At 52.0% G+C, this 20,267-nt stretch overlaps 10 protein-coding genes across 10 annotated transcripts; 7 read left to right on the forward strand and 3 right to left on the reverse strand.

The window, feature by feature from the left end:
• Nucleotides 1-352: 352 nt before the first annotated feature.
• On the forward strand, nt 353-1,147 carry A1O5_01273 (uncharacterized protein; the record flags this gene model as incomplete). The annotated part of the gene is made up of 1 exon (XM_007741892.1): nt 353-1,147. The coding sequence occupies one exon, from the start codon at nt 353-355 to the stop codon at nt 1,145-1,147; it is 795 nt and encodes a 264-aa protein (XP_007740082.1).
• Nucleotides 1,148-1,281: 134 nt separating this feature from the next.
• Nucleotides 1,282-1,719, forward strand: A1O5_01274 (uncharacterized protein; the record flags this gene model as incomplete). The annotated part of the gene is made up of 1 exon (XM_007741893.1): nt 1,282-1,719. The coding sequence occupies one exon, from the start codon at nt 1,282-1,284 to the stop codon at nt 1,717-1,719; it is 438 nt and encodes a 145-aa protein (XP_007740083.1).
• A 1,476-nt stretch (nt 1,720-3,195) lies between these two features.
• A1O5_01275 (uncharacterized protein) lies at nt 3,196-4,634 on the forward strand (the record flags this gene model as incomplete). The annotated part of the gene is made up of 4 exons (XM_007741894.1): nt 3,196-3,390; nt 3,466-3,642; nt 4,004-4,445; nt 4,501-4,634. 4 exons carry the CDS (start codon nt 3,196-3,198, stop codon nt 4,632-4,634), a joined length of 948 nt encoding a protein of 315 aa, XP_007740084.1.
• A 905-nt stretch (nt 4,635-5,539) lies between these two features.
• A1O5_01276 (uncharacterized protein) lies at nt 5,540-6,516 on the forward strand (the record flags this gene model as incomplete). Its single annotated transcript, XM_007741895.1, has 2 exons — nt 5,540-5,793; nt 5,865-6,516. The coding sequence occupies 2 exons, from the start codon at nt 5,540-5,542 to the stop codon at nt 6,514-6,516; spliced, it is 906 nt and encodes a 301-aa protein (XP_007740085.1).
• Nucleotides 6,517-8,504: 1,988 nt separating this feature from the next.
• A1O5_01277 (uncharacterized protein) lies at nt 8,505-9,883 on the forward strand (the record flags this gene model as incomplete). The annotated part of the gene is made up of 5 exons (XM_007741896.1): nt 8,505-8,618; nt 8,673-8,879; nt 8,938-9,097; nt 9,196-9,458; nt 9,557-9,883. 5 exons carry the CDS (start codon nt 8,505-8,507, stop codon nt 9,881-9,883), a joined length of 1,071 nt encoding a protein of 356 aa, XP_007740086.1.
• Nucleotides 9,884-13,855: 3,972 nt separating this feature from the next.
• Nucleotides 13,856-14,647, forward strand: A1O5_01278 (uncharacterized protein; the record flags this gene model as incomplete). The annotated part of the gene is made up of 1 exon (XM_007741897.1): nt 13,856-14,647. One exon carries the CDS (start codon nt 13,856-13,858, stop codon nt 14,645-14,647), a length of 792 nt encoding a protein of 263 aa, XP_007740087.1.
• Nucleotides 14,648-14,750: 103 nt separating this feature from the next.
• A1O5_01279 (uncharacterized protein) lies at nt 14,751-15,689 on the reverse strand (the record flags this gene model as incomplete). Its single annotated transcript, XM_007741898.1, has 1 exon — nt 14,751-15,689. The coding sequence occupies one exon, from the start codon at nt 15,687-15,689 to the stop codon at nt 14,751-14,753; it is 939 nt and encodes a 312-aa protein (XP_007740088.1).
• Nucleotides 15,690-16,739: 1,050 nt separating this feature from the next.
• Nucleotides 16,740-18,021, reverse strand: A1O5_01280 (elongator complex protein 4; the record flags this gene model as incomplete). Its single annotated transcript, XM_007741899.1, has 2 exons — nt 16,740-17,464; nt 17,574-18,021. 2 exons carry the CDS (start codon nt 18,019-18,021, stop codon nt 16,740-16,742), a joined length of 1,173 nt encoding a protein of 390 aa, XP_007740089.1.
• A 241-nt stretch (nt 18,022-18,262) lies between these two features.
• On the forward strand, nt 18,263-18,754 carry A1O5_01281 (DNA-directed RNA polymerase I, II, and III subunit RPABC3; the record flags this gene model as incomplete). The annotated part of the gene is made up of 2 exons (XM_007741900.1): nt 18,263-18,588; nt 18,649-18,754. 2 exons carry the CDS (start codon nt 18,263-18,265, stop codon nt 18,752-18,754), a joined length of 432 nt encoding a protein of 143 aa, XP_007740090.1.
• Nucleotides 18,755-18,863: 109 nt separating this feature from the next.
• On the reverse strand, nt 18,864-20,025 carry A1O5_01282 (uncharacterized protein; the record flags this gene model as incomplete). Its single annotated transcript, XM_007741901.1, has 2 exons — nt 18,864-19,788; nt 19,982-20,025. 2 exons carry the CDS (start codon nt 20,023-20,025, stop codon nt 18,864-18,866), a joined length of 969 nt encoding a protein of 322 aa, XP_007740091.1.
• Between the last annotated feature and the right edge of the window lie 242 nt (nt 20,026-20,267).

Raw genomic sequence — 20,267 nt, forward strand, 5'->3', positions numbered from 1 at the left:
TATGGGCAGGCTTATTTAATAAGATGGCTATATGACGACGTGTAGGTGAATTGCATATGTATATCCCGCCGCTTGCTCAACTTGTTCCGTCTCTACAAACATTTGGCTAGACCACAGAAGTCACCAGAACAATGACTGCAGTGGATATTGGAGGCCCTCCTTGCCTCGTATCGGCAAATTCCTTCCTCGCTTGGGCTTGTAACCTTATTCAACGTGGTCTCGATTGATTTGTTCGCCGGGTCTCTCTTACTTCAGCCGCACGGATTGCACCTTAAGGCGCCAAAACACGACCTCCAGGATCTAAAAGCATATGTTCTCCGAGCCTCGACCATGGAGCTACTCAGCCATCGAAATGGCGGTCCGCGACCTGTGTCTGCTCTGCCTCATGACGCTCTTCGCTCTACCTGCGCCGTCTCTCGGAGTCAGTATCCAATCTGATATAATTTCAAAATGCGATAACGCGACTGGCGCCGATGATAACTGCAGCATTGTTGGTGATGGTGATTTCTATGGGCTGGGGGTCAGAATCGGCATATATGCATCATGGTTCGCTTCTTGGGTCAGCAACAGTTTCGTTCGCGATCCGAGGGAGATCTGTCAATCTCTCGACACAAACGCCAGCTTCCTGTTCGCCATCGCAATAGTCGTGGCCACGTTCTCCTCGTCAGGCAACATTCGAGTCATCGACGCGTTGATCCTCTTGCTGCTATCTTTCGGCTATCTACTTAGCGTGATGAGCCTGTGGGGATACAGGACCCTGCCCGAAAACCGCAAGCATTTCGGTGGCTGGGGCACTCATTTCCGCCTCATGCTCATGAATGCCATATGCGCCTACGGCATCTGGTTCTGGAGTGTCGGTATGACCGACAAGCTTCCTAAATGCAATACGAGAGAGCAATGTGGCGGGCTGAAGCTGTGGATTCTCGTTGAAGTCCCCGTCGCCGGTACCGGCATCCGAAATCTGTTCCTGGCCTTTTCCTGCATCGTTGGTGCCTTCTACTTCACGATGTTGCTTGCGGCCTGTTTGGCTCTCATCAAACTCCTGCGGGAAATGATCGATAACGACTGGAAAGGCTGGCGTGTGCCGTTCAGCTGGAGATTGCGAGAGAAGATCGCAAAGGCAGAACCTTGGCCTCTGAATTTGTGAGTTCGCCGTCCTCATTTTATTCATCTTGCATGCAATGTCCTCGTTTACTAAACCGTCAAAGGCCGAAGAGAGTTAGGTGGTCAATTACGATTTCCACCTTTGTATGGCTTGTCTTTGCTATCGTGTCGGTAGAGATGACCCTTCAGATCAACCACGTCACTGGTGAGCGCGTCCAGACATTCATCGCCACTGCCGGACAATTTATCCCGCTTGTCATAGGCGGCTGCACACTTCTCCGGGTCCTTTGGAAGGTTGGCCTACTGGGACTACCTTTCAAGTTGCTTATGGTGTTTCTGTTCCCGGACGTGAAACCAGAAGGTTCAGACACTACCTCTACTAGTAGCCATGAGACGACATTTTCGGAACCGGATGAGCGAAAAGGGTGGTGGACAGCCATCACCACGTTCCTGCCGTGGCTTTGCGTTTTCAAGTATTGGAGACATACTGGCCGAAGATATCCAACGAGAAGGATGCGCCACGAATCGGGTGCTGGAAGCCGCACCTCCTCGAGCTACGCATCGGATTACTATGGATCCGGTTCGTCGCCATTGTCGAACCCAAGTGTGGACTGATCAACAACCTCGAACTCCATTGAAATGGCAAATATATCAGGCATACTCTGTGTATGCCTACCACCGTCAATGACACAAGCACCAGCGAATGCAACTTACAAGTTCCCATTGGCTATTGGATAGTATGTCGGCCTAGGATACACCGTTTCAGGGCCCCCATCTTCGAGATTTCTAGGGTTGCCGCACCTTTAACACTTCGTCAAATAAGCGTTGAGACTTCTTTCGGCTCCGAAGGGGTGGAGTCTGTCGGGCGTCTGCTTCATCAGTCGCAAATCTCTCGCACGGCAACGTCTCTTTGGCCATCTATCACAAAGTAGCCTGTAGCTCGGCAATCTTTCAAAAAGGTCCCGTGAGCATACTACGGTCGTAAAGCGATCGACAAACGAGAAGCGGCTGCTATGGACATCGATGCGGACAAACAATTGCAACCTCCTCGCAGCATAACAGCAGTCTTTCACAGGAAGTCTCGAAACCAGTGCCAAACTTGCCGGAGACGTCGGGTCATAGTAATCAAACCCAGTCAGAAATATGACACTCGTGGATTGCAGCATGATTCCGGCGCATATCGTTCCATCATACTGAGGCCGAGCATAGAGCAATGAAAGACGGCGCATTTTCGCAGACCGGCGCTATTTAGCAGCTACCAATACTTGCCCGACACCAAGCCCGGCAGAAGAATCAGATAGTGTTGGCGACGCCGACTCACTCACCAAATTCAACTATCAACCCAGCAGTACTCCTTGCTCTAGTCTCGCCGACCTCAATGATATCAACAACATATCACAGACTCCCGAATCCGGATCCCGACGACTGCTCGAACTACGGCTTCTGAACCACTGCCCAGAGCATCCGATCAAGCAGTTTCCAGAGGCTGCAAATTCCCATCTTAAACATCCTCTGCACCTTGGCCGCTAAGACCAATGGAAAAGCGCCGGCATCGCCCGTCCTCTATTTCTTTCCCGTTAGATTTATATGGCGGAATTCGCGAGCCTAACCTCGCCGCTGAGGAGTTAGCGAGAGCAGTACCTGTCCTGCTTGCTGTATTATGGGTGGTTTGAAGACCTGTCAACTGTAGACAGGAATAGTGCCGCCTTTCCACCTCTTTCACATACTGTGAGTTCATCCAAAACATAGCCGAAGCTCCCTCTTCCGCGATAAATTTGCTGCGACAAAAGTCCAATCAGATGCTGTGATGAAGCTGCGAGCCTCTGCAGTATCCTCAAGCCAATTCAGCAGTCGCTTCACGCAATTGGTCATGAAAGTTCCGCCCGCTTCACGAGGCGTTGGAGCATTGTCAGCACTGGCCCCCGATCCGGACAGATTCAGGCTGCCAAAACTCAGCCTCATGAGCAACTTTCCTCTGCACCTTTCACACTTTCTCTTCACTGTCGCCTGTATCTCCCTACTGTCGTCCATCAATTTGCGAGCAGTTCACCACGTAGCAACGCGCTTCCCATTACTAACTTGCCAATCGACATGGCTGAGACTGCCGCCATCGCGTCGATCGTTGGTATAGCAAGCTTCGGCATTCAACTTACTGGGGCACTCTATCACTTCGGCTCGAATGTCACCAGCGCCAGGGAGGAAACGAGCTATATTGCCCGCCACGTTGACCTCTACGCTAATGTCCTTGATCTCTTGATGGAGCGAATCGAACAGGATAAGCCCGAAGTCACCAGTGCAGCCATCGACCTTCTCGACGAGCTACAATATTAACCGAAAAGGTTATTCACTGATATCAACAAGCCGCTTCCGCCCGTCAAGAGACCCAAAGACGGCGTTGCATTCATTCAGAAGCTAAAGTGGAACTTTACAAAGCCCAAAGTTGCGCTCCTTGTGCGAGAGCTTGACCACTTACGCAGCATAGTTCACCTTTTGGTGACGATCATCTTCACAGGCAGCAAAATTCGCTCTTACAGGCCAGTATGGCATTGCTGCTGCTGGGGTCTACTTGTACGCTAAAATTCGCGTCGCATTTGCAGGCGAAGAGCAAAGTTTCAAGACGATCCTGTCACGGCACTCAACAATGATATGCGCAAGCAATAAGCAAGGTCCAACATGCTCTTCTTGCCCAAGTTGAAGCCAAAGCCAGGCTATCACAGCTCGAGAAAGAGTTCGCCCCACAAGCGATGGAAGTTTGCATTTCGTAGAAGACAACGGGGACAGATGTCGTTCACATAGATGCTACGGCCTCGACTAGTCTGCAACAAACCCTGTGTAGCTGCACCAGCCCAGAGCAGAGAGACGAAGGGCAGTGCTCCAGCACTCAGCTTATGTGGTACAGGATCTGTTGCAGCTATGGACCGCGGTGGACAATTTGGAGCCTAAAGACTCCGATGAACAGGCTGAAGCAGCAGTTGAACAAAGATCTATAGCGTCAAGTCGCTTGATCGAATACAACCACAGTGTCGCATCTCTAGCATTGCCTCATAGAGACAACGCGCCCACGGCTTCTTCTTCGGAAGAAACTCGTCACGCTACGCAAATCGGAAGCCAAAGCCCCAGTTATCCGCCATGGAAGGGAATGTTGGATTTTTCGGTCGAGCAGTTGGTTGATGATCCATGGAAGGATGTCCACAACGGGCTTTCACGGCCATCCCCCAACACCCCTATAACCCTATACTTGACCGAAAAGGTTGATTTATACCGAGAGATTCCCAGATGCATCAAAGAAACCTTGTACAGTCTTCAGAACTTGAACATCAGCTTGCCTCGACAAAAGAGGGGTACATCTTTGAAAAGCGTGATGGAAGAAATGCGCACAGGCTGAGGAGAAAGTAGCGTGGGCTGACAAAGAGTTTGAAAAGCTTGCAGCAGCCATGTGGTATTTGATCGATCAGAACACCGGTCTCAAGAAGGAGGTTGCCATAGCTGAGCGCAGACTCATTTTCAGGGGCGAGCGCATTGTAACCTAGAAGAATCTTCTGGATGGTTTCCAGGAGAAAGTCATGGCAGCGAACCGCAGATTCAAAGCACACTCGACCGATGTCAAGGAGAGACTTGAAGAAGCTAGATTAAGAAGTCGGGATCCCATGTTTATTCGGGCGAGTTCCCAAAGGTTGAAACCTTGAAAGAGCGATGCAGTTCGAACAGCGAAGGCGGTGTAGGAGACGAAATGGCGGGAATTTGAAGGAGGCGGCAAGGAGACGGCAGGGCACTGGGCCCCGTTGAGGCTGAGAGATGTTGAGGATCTATGTAGAGTACGGCAACTGTGCTAGTTCTCTCTACAGATAGAGAATATGTATTCCGAGCGCTAAAGACAATCGAAGCGCTTATGATGAGGCTATCATAGTAGTGATTACTGGCAACGAAGTCGGCCAGAGAGAGAGAGAGAGGGTTTATCTTTCACATAAACAATGTCAAGTCGATCCTTTTCGGCATCTCGGGACATGTTTCTCTGGCCCATCAAGACATAAGATATTGCTCTACAGTGTTGCTCGTAGTGGGCACTCTTGAATATTGGCCCGAGGTCAGTATGGGAACCTCCCCGATTGCTTCCACTCCGCTTCACCCTGTCTAGGCACTGGTCCTGATAGGGCTAAGGCGTGTTCCCCTGCTAACTAGATTATCAGTAGAATGCATCTGCCTCGGAAGATCAATAGGCTCTTCTACAATGCCAGATCGGGAAGGAGAGATATTATGGCTCGACCCCGTGCCGTTGGGGTTTCGACCGTACTAGTATCCTGTGATACAAAGAGTCTAGTCCTTTTGTCTGGGCGATTTAAATGATTTGGAACAGATACTCTCAGCGTGGTCATTGATCTCCTCAGCTCGAAGGCTCTGGTCCTAGCGTCAAGGCTGAATATACCACACATCCAAGATGGGTAAGAAAGTGCTCTGTGGCTACGGCATCGATGTGGATGCTGTGAGTGCTTGGATGATGCCTCGGGAGGGTGGATGTTGCACCGACAGAACCAACATGTCTCGCGGCGTGTTTGGGGCAACGGTTGGCCTCGATCGAGTCCTGAAGCTATTCCACAAGTACAACATAAAGGCGACGTTCTTTACGCCGTGCCATACCCTCGAGTCGTTTCCGTCACAGCTGGCCAAGGTGCGCGACGCCGGTCATGAAATGTAAGTAAGAATACTCAGCCATGTGTCTACACATCTTGACCTGGAATATGGGTCCTGACAAAATGCGAAAGTGGTATGCATGGCTACACCCATGAGTTCGTCTCGGACCTCTCCGAGGAACAGGAGCGCGACATTCTGACCAAATGCATCGATGTCATTACCAAATTCACGGGGAAGAAGCCTCGAGGCTGGACAGCGCCCGCGTGGACGCCGTCAACGAAGACGGTCGAGATCCTGGAGGAGGCCGGCATCGTCTACGACCATTCCTTCATGCATCACGACTGTCAACCATATTGGCTCCCGCACAAGAACAGCGTCACCGAGATCAACCTCAAGATGAAGGCGGCTCACTGGATGAAGCCCATGACGGCACTGCAGCCTTCCAAGATCGTTGAGATCCCCGCCAATTGGCACCTGGACGACTGGCCGCCACTGAACGTGGGCCAGATTGTCGGGCAAGGCTTCGTCGACCCGGACGTCGTGCTGAAGCTCTGGAAGCGACAGTTTGACTTCTACTACCGCGAGTACGACTCGTTCATCTTCCCCATCACCTGCCACCCGCAAGTGACGGGGAAGGCGCAGGTGATCTTGATGCAGGAAGAGATGATCGAGTATATCAACAGCCACGAGGGCGTGCAATGGGTGCCGCTGGAGGAAATGGCGAGACAATTCAAGGACGGTGAGCTGTCGGGCGCCACGGTATTCGGAGGTGTAGACGTGTGATGGCCTTCCATTCCGCGAACAATCTAATTGCTCGTAATAGATTCTTTCTATCCAAATGGAGCCTTGGACCACCCCTGGCGTGAGTGTCGGAAATGGGCTCCGGTTAATCGCTGCTAAGCATTTCGGGGTTTATGCAATGCTATTATCGTGCATTCCTTGTGTTTTTATTTTCCACTTACTATCAACTTCAACCTTCATTCGTACCCTGTGCGCCCTACAAAATAATTGGTACGTGTGCTTCCCAGCGGCTCAGGATACCTAGCTTCATTCCCGCGCCCAAGAGACCTTATCATCGTGACTCGACGCCATCGAGTTCGGTCTTGGGCACGACCAGCCGGCGACTCCCCGATGGACCATCCTGAACAACGAAACTCAACTCTCGCCCATCATGCATGCCTCCCGTTATCTCAAACTTGCAATCGAGACCCTTTTCAGCCGCTGTTCTCCGACTGAATGCAAAGGGCAGCAGGTTTGAAACCAGGCGAACGCAGGTGCAGGTTGATGCTCGCACGTCAAATTGAACAACCAAGGTACCACATCCTGTACTGACTTTGCTTAGCTCCGTCGTGAGGATCGATAACCTCAATTTCCTATTACTTCTAACTAGTTTATATTGATCCAGGCCGCCCCCAGCTAAGGACAAGAATTGTCAACATACAAGTTTGCCAGTCTTATGTCTCCCCGACGAGTGGAGCAGGCCTGGACTAAGATGCGGCTGCGGTTGAAGATCCTTTTACCGCATGCCTTCTCATGTGCAGGGTCTTCCATTCCCGGATTCCATTGATTATCGTCTGCAATTCGCAGGAAACCGATCAGGAAGGAGAGATAAGCATGGCTTTTCCGACTTCCCGAATTAACAATGTTGGCAAAATGGCCCCTTGTGGAAAGAGAGGCTCCGTCCTCTCTTCAATTCGATAGCTCTGGTATACATCTGAAGACCGCTGCAGGGGGAACCTGGGACAATTGGCTCCTGGATCGCGGCTCGTGTATCTATACGCCAACCTCGTTCCAAGGACAACCTCTATCTGGATTCGATCGGGCCCCTCTCAGCGTCTATGCTTTTATGCTAGACCCAGTCCATGACTCGCTCGACATAGGGTCACTAGGATATCTGGCGCTGGTTACTGGCTCACCTCGGACATTGAGAGCCGAGATCCCTGGATAAGAGATCAACATGAATCATCCAGGGCGACTCATATATAAAGTAGTCCCCTCGCTGCATGATCGTCACGGTCTGTTTGTTTTTTTCCTCTGCCATAACATCTCTCTGTCCCGACCACCTTGGCTAGTCGAAGTTCAGCACGCCAAACCAACAGCACCATGGCGTACGGTCTGGGTATCCCCCGGTTTAGGCTTAATAGTCCCTACTGGTGAAATAAGCCCCTAATGGCGCGGCATTGAGACTTGATTCTGACGTATGAACAGGCAAAACTTCATTGGAGGTATCCTTATCGGCCTTACCGGAGGGCTGTATGCTGCTCTCAACCTCTTGGGTGCTGGAGGCGGAAAACCGAATTCATTCCAAGTTGTTCAAACCGCCAATGCCACTCTTTGTGCCGTTTATGCTGTTTCAGCCTGGTTTGGAGGGACTGTGTTGAACACCATCGGCCCAGCCTTGACTGCTTTCGTACGTAAGACAAGATTCTTGATGAATGTCGGTGGTCAAAACAGTCTGACCGGTGACCTGTACAGTTCGGTGTCATCGGATATATCCTCTATGTGGGGAGTTTGTGGTATTTTGACCAGCATGGCAAAGAGACTTTCCCCATCATCGCAGCCGTCTGCGTGAGTTCCCCGCTCCTTTGGAAGACTATTTCGTTTTCGTTCTGGCAAAGCCATTGGCATTAACGCCGACGCGATCAGCACATGCTAACCAAGTCTCACAGATCGGTGTAAGATCGAATCACGAGTGTTGGGGCTGGGGGTTTTGCTGATTTTTGCTCCAGATCTCTGCCGGCTTCATCTACGTGACTTCAGGGTACCTTTCCATGTCGTATTCTGAGGAGAACGAACGTGGAAAGTTCGTGGCAACGTCTATCAACCTTCAGGCCACTGGCGCTGCAATCGGTGGCTTGATCCCTCTGATCATCAATCATGACAAGGTACCGTGTACAATATCACTTTTATTCTTCCCCCAATACTCACGACAATTTCAGGCAACCAGCGCTGGAGTCCCTCCAGCCGTCTACATCGTTTTCATCGTCATGGATTTTGTTGGCTGTGCGTTGGCTTTTCTCCTGCGCCCGCCCGAAAAGGTAGTGAGAGATGATGGAACCAATATCGCCGTGGTCAAGGCCCGTCCATTCTGGGAAGAGTTCAAAGGTAACCTCGAGGCTTTCAAAGATTGGAGGATGATCGTGATGGTATGCTGAGTGCCGGGTTGCAAGGACATTTTTGGAGTGATGGCTGACTTGAATGCAGATTCCTGCCTTTGCTGTCAGCGAATGTTTCCTCGTCTACGGTGGTAGCGCAAACGCATTCCGCAACAGTCTCCGAGCTCGAAGTCTGCTAGGGTTTTGCTCTGTGACGCTCCAAATCATATGCGGTTGGGCTCTGACGCTGCTCCTTGACAACGAGAAACGTAAGTGGAACCTCGACAGTTCACTACCCAGCCTTGAATTAAGACAAAGGATTCCTTCTCGCGGCTTTCCGTCGAGTGCTAATGGATCGAATCTTCAGTGCGTCGTAGAACCAGAGCCCAGATTGGTCTCGTCATCACTGGCATCCCGGTCATGGCCGCGTATATCTGGGAGATGATACGGACGCGCCATTACGACAGGAATAACCCTCCGTCGCCTCCCCTGGACTGGAACGAGCCCGGATTTGGTCCCATCTTCGTCCTGTTCATGTTGAACTGGGTGTCGTGTTCGCTCTTCCAATACATGATTCTTTACTTCTTGGGTTGTTTCACGAACAATCCTCGAGGTGCTGCCAATAATGCCGTGAGTTTCTTCTGCCACTGATGTCTCTTGAAGATTACGTTCTTTGGTTGGTGTCGAAATCCTATCCTTACTGACACCATGATTCCTCTCCTTATCAGGGCGTTTTCCGAGGATTCATGGCCGCAGGAGAAGCCATCGACTTTGGCGTCGACAGTATGGGCGTGCCTTTTCTCAAAGAATCCGGGGCTCTCTTCGCGTTCTACACCGCCGGGGTCATCGCGATGGGATACCTGGCGCTCTTCCATATTGACGAGACCAAGTACTTTACCGAAGAGGAAGTGACGATTCCAAAACATGTCCAGGAAGAGCACGGCCAGACAATGGTCATTGAGGGAACGACCAAGGGCACTTCTGAGACCACCACGGATGAGGAGGCCGCGGGGGGAAAGGAAGCCACTGGTGTCGCGGAGGAGATCAAGGTGTGAACAGAGAAAGAAAACGGGCGTCAAGCGAAGACTCCCTCCCTCCCTGCGAGATGCGTGCTCGCATATTTATAGACGTTTATATGCATGGCATGTACGATGACGCCGGTCGACGTGGGCTCATCTAGAGTGCATCTATAGAGCTAGATAGTCAGTCTTTTCCCAAACCCAAAGCCCAGGTTATTGGATGATTGTGATCTATGCGGTTGGTAGTTCAGGTAGGTTTAGGTCGAAGTGGATCCATGTGAGCTACCTGATACTAGCTACCAAGTACCGAGTACTTGTTCCAAGTATTGTACTTGTAGTATGATGCACGAATTTAGTGCCGAGGCTGCGGAGGCATCCCGGCCACTCAGAACACGTCGTTGCATGTCTTGGACCTGCTGCCGCCGTTGGCCGTACCCCGCCGACTCGAATTCTCCTTTGATCTTCAGCCTCGCCAACCCCTGCGCCTCCCTGGCCTCCCTGGCCTCCCTGGCCTCCCTGGCCTCCCTTCCCTGCGCTACCCTGCCTCCACCCAACGAGGCTAGAAAGGTGTGTGTGCGAGCTTCCCAATTGCACGCCTAAAAGGGCTGTTGAGGAGCTCACCCCACCTGCGCGGCTGCGGCAGTCCTGACAAGTGCGCGATACATACAGTCTTCTTGTTCATCATGCCCCCTTTTGTGAATCGGGCGGGTGTAGACCGCGAGGATGATACCGCTACCCAGCCAATCGCAGCTGTTACGAGTCATGACGGACACGCCGGTGTATTGTCACAATGCTAGGTCTCTGCTCCCATTGGACGGCCTTGGACTGTCGTCAAACCGGTCCGCACCAGATCGGAACCACGACACTCTACGATATATATCACATCTTGATCCATTCCCTGGTGTGTGTGTCGGAATCAAAAACAGGCCTGCTAGACCCGGGCGAAGTCAGTCTCATGCGACGGATAGAAACTTCAAAGATAGCATGAGTAGCAAGGAGGCAAAAGCATACCCAGTATGTGGCAAAGCCCCGAAGTCGTTGCAGCCAGTCCTTCTGATTTTACTGAATTAAAGCGCTGTCCATCATCCCGTGTCCTGACTTTGGATGTTGGAATTTTCGGTAGGAGTGGCGATCGGGGCTCAGCATCCGCCACAGCCAACAGAAGGACGGTAGTGTGCGCAACCAATAATCTGCTTCAGCGAACTCTCATTGTTGAGCGAAAAGAACTTTGTGAAAGGTATTGGCTACTCTGGATTGCCCTCAGCACAAGATTCCAACGGGGGTGGCAATCGATATGGACAACCGGTTATTGAGTGGCTTTCGCAGTTCCGTGCTTGACGTCTATTGCCAGACCGCTCTTCTTCTGTTGCTTGGTTCCCTCTCCCATGACCGATGAAAAAGGATTCATTTACGAAGGTGACCCCTGTCCACACCATTACCGTGTGGACGCTATAGCACTCATAGGCATGACCCCCTGGACTCGCCCTTCCGCCTTGCGATCCCCCCGCTTATGTGTCCTTTGCGGAAGTGCTCTTCTCCTTGCGCTCCTCAGCGTCTTGAGTTTGGAGGTCGCTCCCTGGATTGTTATGGATGGACCAAGTCTCCCGGGCATGTATATCCTGCTCTCTCGTTTTCAGGTCCCAGAAGAAGGCGCCGAAGTTTCCTTTGCAGAACATTGAGCCACCGAAGGGACCTGACGTTATCCGGGACGCACCGTTCTCAGATATCATGGCAATGTATCCCTGTTTTGATGTCGAAGCACTCGAGGCCATGACGAAGTGGCGAAATTGACGCTATGACGAGGACTGGTCTATGTCTGTCTTGCTGTTGGATGTAAAGGTCGATCTCGGAGGTTCCAGACTAGTTTGACTGCAGATGGAATGGGGAGCTATAGAGGCAAATGGGCTCATTATATAGATAAATAGAGGGCAAGGGCGGATGCGGTTCGAAATGGGGAGTCAAGCATAGGGCTTCTGCAGAACCCTGTCTGTCGTTGAACTCACCGCTGAACACTTTGGTTGAGCCACACACAGGAAGGCTGCTATCCCGCTGCGGTGTCAGGTCGCAACGTGCATGTGGTCGGATACGAATAAGCATCAGGGGGTGGGATGTTGTACTGGAAGGCGCACTCATCTCAGAACAGCGCCCTGTTCCGGCTGGTGACTTCCAGCGGTATGGTCCCCGGCGGAACAGGACTTGCGTCGATGTTGGCTTTGGCCGACTCCTGGGAGCATTGTCCAATGTCAGTGATCTAGAATGCAACGAATGCCGGCCCGAAGAGTTTCCCGAAGCAAGGCTGTAGTCGACACGGCCACATGGACTAGTGACGTCGTCATTTAGCTCCCATCGTGTGCGCCAATAACGACCGTTGCCTTGGATATCTGAATTGAAATGTCACAAATAAACGTCCCCATACCGAGATAAATGGACTGAACGACGCTGAAATGACGGTATCGTAGTGGACTGGTATACAGGTGAGTATAAACTCTCGGGTACCGTACTCGCGAATACTGTAGAGTTTCCAGCGCATGGACAACAAAAGCGAGCGCGCCTTGTTGGACCTACTTTGCCCACTTTGCCCCGCTCTGCCCGATGCAAATACGAGGTACAGCCTGCCAAAATTGGTGCTCGATCAAGATTTGGACATCAGAGACTACAGGAAGCTTCCTCTGTTGCCCGTGCGGTCAATTATACATGAACAAGGCCGCCCCCTCCCCACCTTGCCAGCCGAGTTAAAGAGAGGAAAGCGTACTGCACATGTAATGCAAGACCCAGTGCATATGCAATGCAGTGCAATGCAGTGCAATGCAAGGCAAGGCACGGCAAAACTCCTGTTCCATCCCCAGCGCCTGGTCAATTTCCAGCATCCTTGAAGCCTTTAGAGACCCGTTTGATTTCTTCTCTAGTGTAATTTGATTGAACGACGTGGCCATGGGCCGCACAAAACGCTTTCGGCCGGTCCACCTTAAGCATTCTTGCAATCTGCAACCTGTGGGCTCTTTGGTTTGCCATCCTCGCCTTTGCTGTCTGCCTGGAGCGGCTCTATGGGGTCCAGTGGTCTCCCGCTCCTTGAGTTTCTCCCAGGTCGACTGCACTTGCAGGGTAATTGTTCATAGACCATGATTGTTGGCTGCCGTCCTTGTTCTTCGTTGATTCGTTCCGAAACATGCTTCGGGCTAAGTTTAGCCTAGTCAGGGAGGAAAAAGAATCACGAAACGAGCTGGGGTTGGGGAGGATGTTGCATCGTCCGACTAGGCGTCACATTTCTTGGATTGCTGCAATACGCCAGTCGCCAAGAGCGGCGCACCGACTTGGGAACAGAATGCTAATTTTCTATAGCCCTGAGAGCGTCTTCCCTGCTAGGAAGAATCTAGTCTTGGGCCCTAAGAGGGTCTGGTCCAATTGTTGCGCAGGCTGGATACGGATTTCCAGGCCAGAGCATGGCACGGTGAAGCAAACAAAACAACCAGCTGCCTTGTCCAAAGATTTTCAGGCTGCACAAGGGAAACTGGCCCTGATAACGTGAAAGATGTTGTTGATGACAAGGCAATTTGGATCACTGTAGCACACATGACGCTACGCAACCCGGTCCGTCGCGGAGACTATCACTCACTAATCTACTTGTAGTGGCCCCTACCATCCCTCGCGGCCACGCCACTCGTACTATCTCACTGCCGGTCACCGACCACTATGGCTCTGGAGTACTGTGAATGAGTACGAGTGCTGGGGCTGGTGAGGTAATTGTTCTTGTAACTTGGTCGTGTATTCCCTGCGGACTGTTGGCTTGGGATGCACTCGACTGTTGGAATGCTGGGTAGTGGAGAGGCTATTGTCGCTATACCCATTTTGCCGGCAAATGGATGCACTCTGCTTCTGGAATAGTGTGAAAGTCATTCACACTATGAATGTTCTGGCTGAAAACCAATGTCTCCTTGGTGAGTTGACAACGCTGCTGCTCCTCCCAAACGTATCCATGCTGACCCTCCTTTTTCTTTCCTCCCAGCAATCATGACCTCCTCACCGCGCGGCACCGTGCCAGCTCCGCTCGCGAACTCGCACTCCGCACACACGCTGCTCTCTCGCGCGCACTCCCCCGACGCAGCCTCACGGATCTTCGCCGAGAAAGTCAAAACCAAACCGCTCCTTCTCCAGCCCACATCCTCTGCCGACAGGGACAAGCGCGCCCTGCGCCGCCGCATCCGTCTCCGCAAAAAGGAACACTACCTGCGCAAACGCAAACCGAAACCACTAAGTGCCCAGGAGAAGAGGGAGTTGGGGGTCTTCAAGCTGAAGAAGGAGGAGGTCAAATATGACATCTACAAGGGCCTGCATGAGCTGTGGAAGGGATATATACTGGAGGTCCTCGGGTTCGTCAAGGGCGGCCAGACCGTACAAAGCAGTTTGGGGAGAGTGGTCAAGGCGCAAAGTCACGGCTCGCTCCTTGCGAGCGCGGACTTCCATGGCGCGGAACTCGAGGTGGTTCGCTGCTCGGATGCCGGCAAAATAGGCATCAAAGGCATTGTGGTGAGGGATACGAAGTTCACGTTTGTGGTTGTCACGGCAAGGGACGAGGTGAAGACGTTGCCAAAGAAGGATTCTGTGTTTCGGTATGCGATCCCCGTCCCAGAGGACCGAAACGAAATTGGGAACGAAGATCCGCACAAAGAGAAAGACGAGGGCAGAGAGGAAAGTAAGCGGAGGAGAATGCTGGTGTTCGAGCTACACGGGAACCAGTTCGAATTTCGGCCAGCAGAGAGAGCAAACCGGAAGTTCAAGTGGAAGGCCATGGATTACTTGTGAAGATCCAAGGTCGAACCCAACGACCAATATCTATCAGTGGCAGAACACAAGCCTGCGACATGATGTGACCGAAGGCAACACGTATTTGACGCTGCGGGCTGCGTCACATCGCCGCCCACTCGACGCTAAAAGTTCTTACATTCCCCGTTGGACTGGCTCCGCCTAACAAGAAGCCTTTCTTCACCCCAGTCCCCAGTCTTCCTCCGCCTACAATATCCATGAGATCAATCTCTTCATCCCACTGAGCGCCCACAGCGAGAAAATGGGAATGGAATCGGAGAGGGTCGCCTGGATAAACAGTGTATTGGCACCCGAATCGAAGACCAGGTGTGATGAAGAAGCCTTTATCGTGGAGATGCCTGTAAAGAGGGTAAGATGATGGAAGGTTCTCTACTGTCGACCTGGGCCCAGTTGAAGGTGTCGCAAGGAGCAGTCGAGATGTCGCCGGGGTGACAAAATAGCTGTTTGACGTGGCAGTGGGAGGCAGAACCTTGACCGGAGAGTCATCCTCAAGGAGCGCGGTTTTATCCAGGGCGGTATCGTCAGCATCATGCGCCGTCTCACCGTCGTCAAAGTCGAATAGCTCGGCACTACGTCCGTCCTGCCTGGGACCGGATGATGCGGTCGAAGTTTTTGACTTCTTGTCCAAAGCCCACCTCCGAGACTGCTCCTTCTCCTGGTCTTTGGCTTGCTTAACTTCCTTAGACTGCTTCTCTATTTTTGCCAGGTAATCAGCACGTCGAGCCAGATCTCTCGACTGGACAGCTTGATCATGAACTCGAGCATCATCAACAACCACGGCGACCCCTCGTTCAACCAGCAGTTGAGCTTCTTCGGGCATGATCTCGATAGGCACACCCAGAAATAAGTTCTGAGACGGACTCAAGGGTAGAGTGCCGATTGCGATGCCACATATGTGATGCTTGCGGCGAAGGTAGGTCGCAATTTTTATGTCGAAGAGTAGGTATCGACCGCCTACTAAGGAGATCGGGACTGGGAGATCGGGGTTATGGTCAAACCCTAGATCTACTGGAGAGTCCATCATGAAGTAGGTCTGAAGGACTAAATATATTTTGATTTGTCAGTCAAGGTGTTGACTGTATGTTTTTTTGCAAATAATGTGAACCTGAGAACCAAGCGATCATATTTCAACAACGATTTTTCGCTTCAATCACATGGCTTCCGGAGAAGCTTCTCAGTGGATTGACAGATTATATAAAGTGGTCTAATCATGCAAACGGCTCGGAATTGATTGTAAAAGAGAGGCAATACTCACGCACGGATTTGCCCCAAGAAATTGATGCCACGGGTCCTTCACAACGGGAAGAAACCTTCAACCACTCGGCTGTTAAGAGGGTCGTAACCTTTGGGAGTCGCGGAAAAAAAGAATGAAGAGGGCTTGAAGACCAGCCTTCAAGCGAGGTGAGATAGACTACATGATTTGGTTGTGGTGTCTGGAAGTGAGAAGACAGATGTTTCTGGTGAGAGCACAATAGAGCTGGAAAAAGTGATATTGATGTGTCGGGTGTTTCTTTCGCGCCTTTGAAAATTTAATTATCCCGTCTGACAGGACCTTGCTGCGATAAATCCGCCACTTTTTATTGTCAGACTAGAATATTTATTCGTGCCAACCAACTTCTGCCCAGGCTGCCTCCTTCAAACACCCCCCCCCCCTCCCCTTTACCTACTCTTCCCGCTCACCGTTCGAGGCGAAGGTGTCGCAATAAATCGTTCATCCCGACGAATTACTCTTCGATAATGGGTGTCCTCATGCTGCTGTCGTTGCTCCTCTTGGTTCCTTTTCTCTTCTTTCTAGGTATGTCTCTGACTCAAATCTGCTTACGGCCCCTTGCTGAAGAGAGGCGGAAAAAGCATTTCTGGCTCTCTCGTCGTGTCTGGGCGAACAGTTTCGCGCGCGAGTATCCGGCTTCAGCATCAATCCGCGCTATGGGTCTTATGACCGTACGTATTTTCGAACCATGACCAACCCGGGTCCTTCATCCTCAGAGCATATTGAGCTGGAAACCATGCTCAATGCACAAGGACTGCATCCCGACGACGATGACGTGTGAATCCAGTCCCATGGGGCGGTTTAGAATTCCATGTCAGCCTTCTTCCCCTTTTGTTCCTGGCCGGCGGCCTGCTGAGCACCTGTGTCGCCCTCGACAGGTGGCAGATTAAACGGCTTGATTGTGAACTTTCTCCGGCTCAGGGTGAAGGTCCAGTCGGTCTCAGACGTGCCGACGCCGCTACCACGGTCATGGAGCATTGGGAGGCGATGCACTTGCAACAACCCCTGAGGGGGCTCTTCAACTGCACCGGAAGGACCGCGAGAAGGGGTCGTGTCTCCCTCCGCCGAATGTGGAAATGGGGATAGTTCGAGAACGCCGTCATTCAGCAGTTCGACCCACCGAACCAGCCCAGAAGATCGCGGGTACAACGATAGTGGAAGTGACATGAGTGCAGTCAGTCGATTGGAATATGCAGCGAACAGTGCACGAAGACTCTGCAGGAACTGGAGGATATTCTGCGGTTGACTCGACCAAGGGGGATAAAGCGCCGGGGAAAGCAGTGATGGGATGACGATGCGGTGAACTGTATCCGGTGTGGAGTTCGCAACAGAAGCATGCAGCCGTTCAAGAGTGGATGCGAAGGGCGAATGCGTTGGATTCATTTCTAGCTGAATGAAATCCATTTGGGACCCGGCCGGATGAACGAGTCGCTTCGTCAGGTCGAACGTATGGCAAAACGCTATCGGCGGTCCCTGGGCTGCTCCTCCGTTCGGACCTGGTTGTCCAACTGTCGGCTGCGGGCGTTCTGCAAGAAGAAGAAAGAATCGTCAGTGCCAATGCGAAGGCTGAAACGAAGAAAATATCAAGAGAATAACATTTGACTCTAGCTAGGCTACAAGGACGAATATGCCCACCTCTTGCAGTTGTTGCGCCTGCGCCGAATTGTCCCAGGCTCTCGTATCTCCACGCAATCTTCATCCTCTCTGTTTCAGCAGGTGTTGTCTCTTTCTTCTCGCTTTCACCGAAGACGCCTGGAAGTTCTCGACCCCATTGCTCCGGTAGCGCAAGGACGTGGACGTGATGGCCCTGGAGGAGTCCCTCTGCTGCGTAGAATCTGAGCAGCGCGCCCGCGAAGTCCGTCGTCCCACTCTCTTCGATCAAGATGGTGCTGCCGAGGACGAGCCCGGAATGTCCTGCGAGGAGGGCGTCGAGGCTGGCGGTGCCCGTAGAGGTTGTTGGCCGTCCGTCCACTGGTGAAGGCCGCACGCCAGGCAGTTGAATTCGGTCTTTACTGTTGGTTTGCGCGGGGCCTTCGGATCTCGCAGAGCCTGAGAGGCCTACATTGCGCTTACGAAAGGACATTGATGCAAGGATTTGCAACTCGTCAGATGGTTGGCTGGTTGCATGTCGGAGTTGAAGAAACTTGATATTGCATCGATTGCCGCAAAGTCTACCGTACCTGCGCCACCGTAGTTTTCCTTCCCCGAACCGCAAAAATTTAATTTCTTGCGCCAGAAGGCGAGCCTCCTTCACATTTCGTCCTATTGCGCCCAACACTGCGAGCACTCACCGGTCTCTTGGACAAGCTGCAATTGCTGCCAAAATGTCTGAGAACGTCCTGTTTGAAAACAGCTTCAAAATCACGGAGCTCAACGACACCAAATACGACAGAGTCTCCCGGATTAAAGCCTACAGCGAGGGTGAGCAGGAGATCCTTTTAACCCTCGACGTCAACACCGAACTGTACCCTCTGAATGTCGACGACCGAATGACCATAGCGCTGGCTCTATCGCTGAATCTTGATGGCAGCAAAGACGACGGGAAAGGGTGGAGAGAGATCGGGAGAGGGGAACAGACGCTGGCTGATGAGTTCGACTATGTCTGCCACGGAAAAATCTACAGATTCGAAGAAGGCAGTGGAGACAACATGTGAGTTTTGTGCCAACAGATTTTCGGTGGTGCTTGCTCAGACTAATTTGATTCCTGTAGCAAGGTATACGTCTCTTTCGGCGGCCTCCTTCTCTACATGGACGGCCCCTACGCCATGCTCAACGCTCTGAGAATCGACCAGGTGTACTTGCTGATGAAAAAATGAGCTGGTCTATCTGCCATGTTGGCACGACGTCTGCTTTGATTATCTCAGAGAAACAAAAGGTCTATTTTAGCGAGGCGTAGGTGGTGGGCTCGGCTCGCCTACGACAGGACTACGGAGTTGGGAACTCCAGCCTTCTATGGAATCTTGCGACTATTTCAATGTAGTCCGGTTCGTTCTCGGCGGTCAAGAATCCATGCCTGACTAGGAACTCCAAGAGCAAATGCGCACAATTCGGCTTGAATCTACCCTCCGCCATCGCTTGCCGGACCTCGTCAACTGTCAAAAGCTGGAAATCGATGGCTTCGTCGTCGCCTGGCTTGGGTATGACGTCCGGCGGCATCTTGAGGTCATAGATGTACTGGCACTCGGGCTGACAGAGTCCCGTCTCTCCTCCGGCTCTCGCGTCTCGGACATGGAAATATGTCAAGGTGCCACAAGCCCGAGCCGCCGCGCGCACCAAGTCTGCGGGCAACGAAGCTTCCTCCTCGCATTCTCTGATCAAGCACTCAAAGGGCTTTTCTCCAGTGCTCAACCCTCCAGCGACCGTGTTGTCCATCATGCCCGGATAAGTCTGTTTCGTCAAGGCCCTCCGCGGCGCCCATATCTTCATACCCTCGCCTGTCATGACATAGCCAGTCATGTGTACACCATAGGTGACGACTCCGAACAGAGGTGTCGCCGAACGTTCCATGCTGAGCAACAGCTCCCTCTTCGGGCCGTATATGGGATACAGCTCGTTCCGCCAACCGTCAAGGACACCAAAGATGCGCCGTTCGCGAACGTCCTGGAGATAGTGTGCCAGGATCCGGCTGCGCGCGTCGAGATCCGTAACTGGGTTTCCAAGGTCGTCTCGCGGTTGGAATATCAGGCGTCGGTTGAGTTTATCGAGCCTCCAGTGCGGGGTGAGAGGCATTTGCTCGGCGACAGAGGACGTCATATACCCCAGACACGCTCCGCAACCCTCTAGGTAGAAGTGGTAGTACTCATTCCAAAGGACCTTGAACTTGTCCGGATCGTCCGAGTAATAAGGAAAGCTTTTTATTCCCCGGTATCATTATTAGTCAGTTAGTCTTTTGGGGAGCCGGGGGAAACAGTGGTTTCTCAGCTTTATTTCGTCTTTTCGCTTCTATTTTTCTCTTTCTTTTTCTTTTTCTCCTCCTTCTTTCTCGCTCTTCCTTTCCTTTTCTCTTTCTTTCTTTTGCTTTTGATTTTAGGATTCAGACATACTTATCACATTCATTAACTAGATCCAGATTCGAGAGGAGGCCCATGATCCCAAAACCCCCCTCCCTATCTCCCGATCTCCCTTGTACTCGAAAATCCGGAACCCGATATCCGAAAAAGCGCTTGGTTTTGCTGAATGTGGGTGGGATACGCGTGAACTGGTTGAATCTGGGGACGGAATTTCAAACACGACGAGGCTTCGTTCAACGTGTTCGGCAGTCACGTACCCGTGTGCGGAGGGAGTCTGGGAACGGACGATGTGGTATATCCTATGTACGGGGTATGGACC

Source organism: Cladophialophora psammophila, assembly GCF_000585535.1.
Source record: "Cladophialophora psammophila CBS 110553 chromosome Unknown aczJe-supercont1.1, whole genome shotgun sequence".
Lineage (NCBI taxonomy): Eukaryota > Fungi > Ascomycota > Eurotiomycetes > Chaetothyriales > Herpotrichiellaceae > Cladophialophora > Cladophialophora psammophila.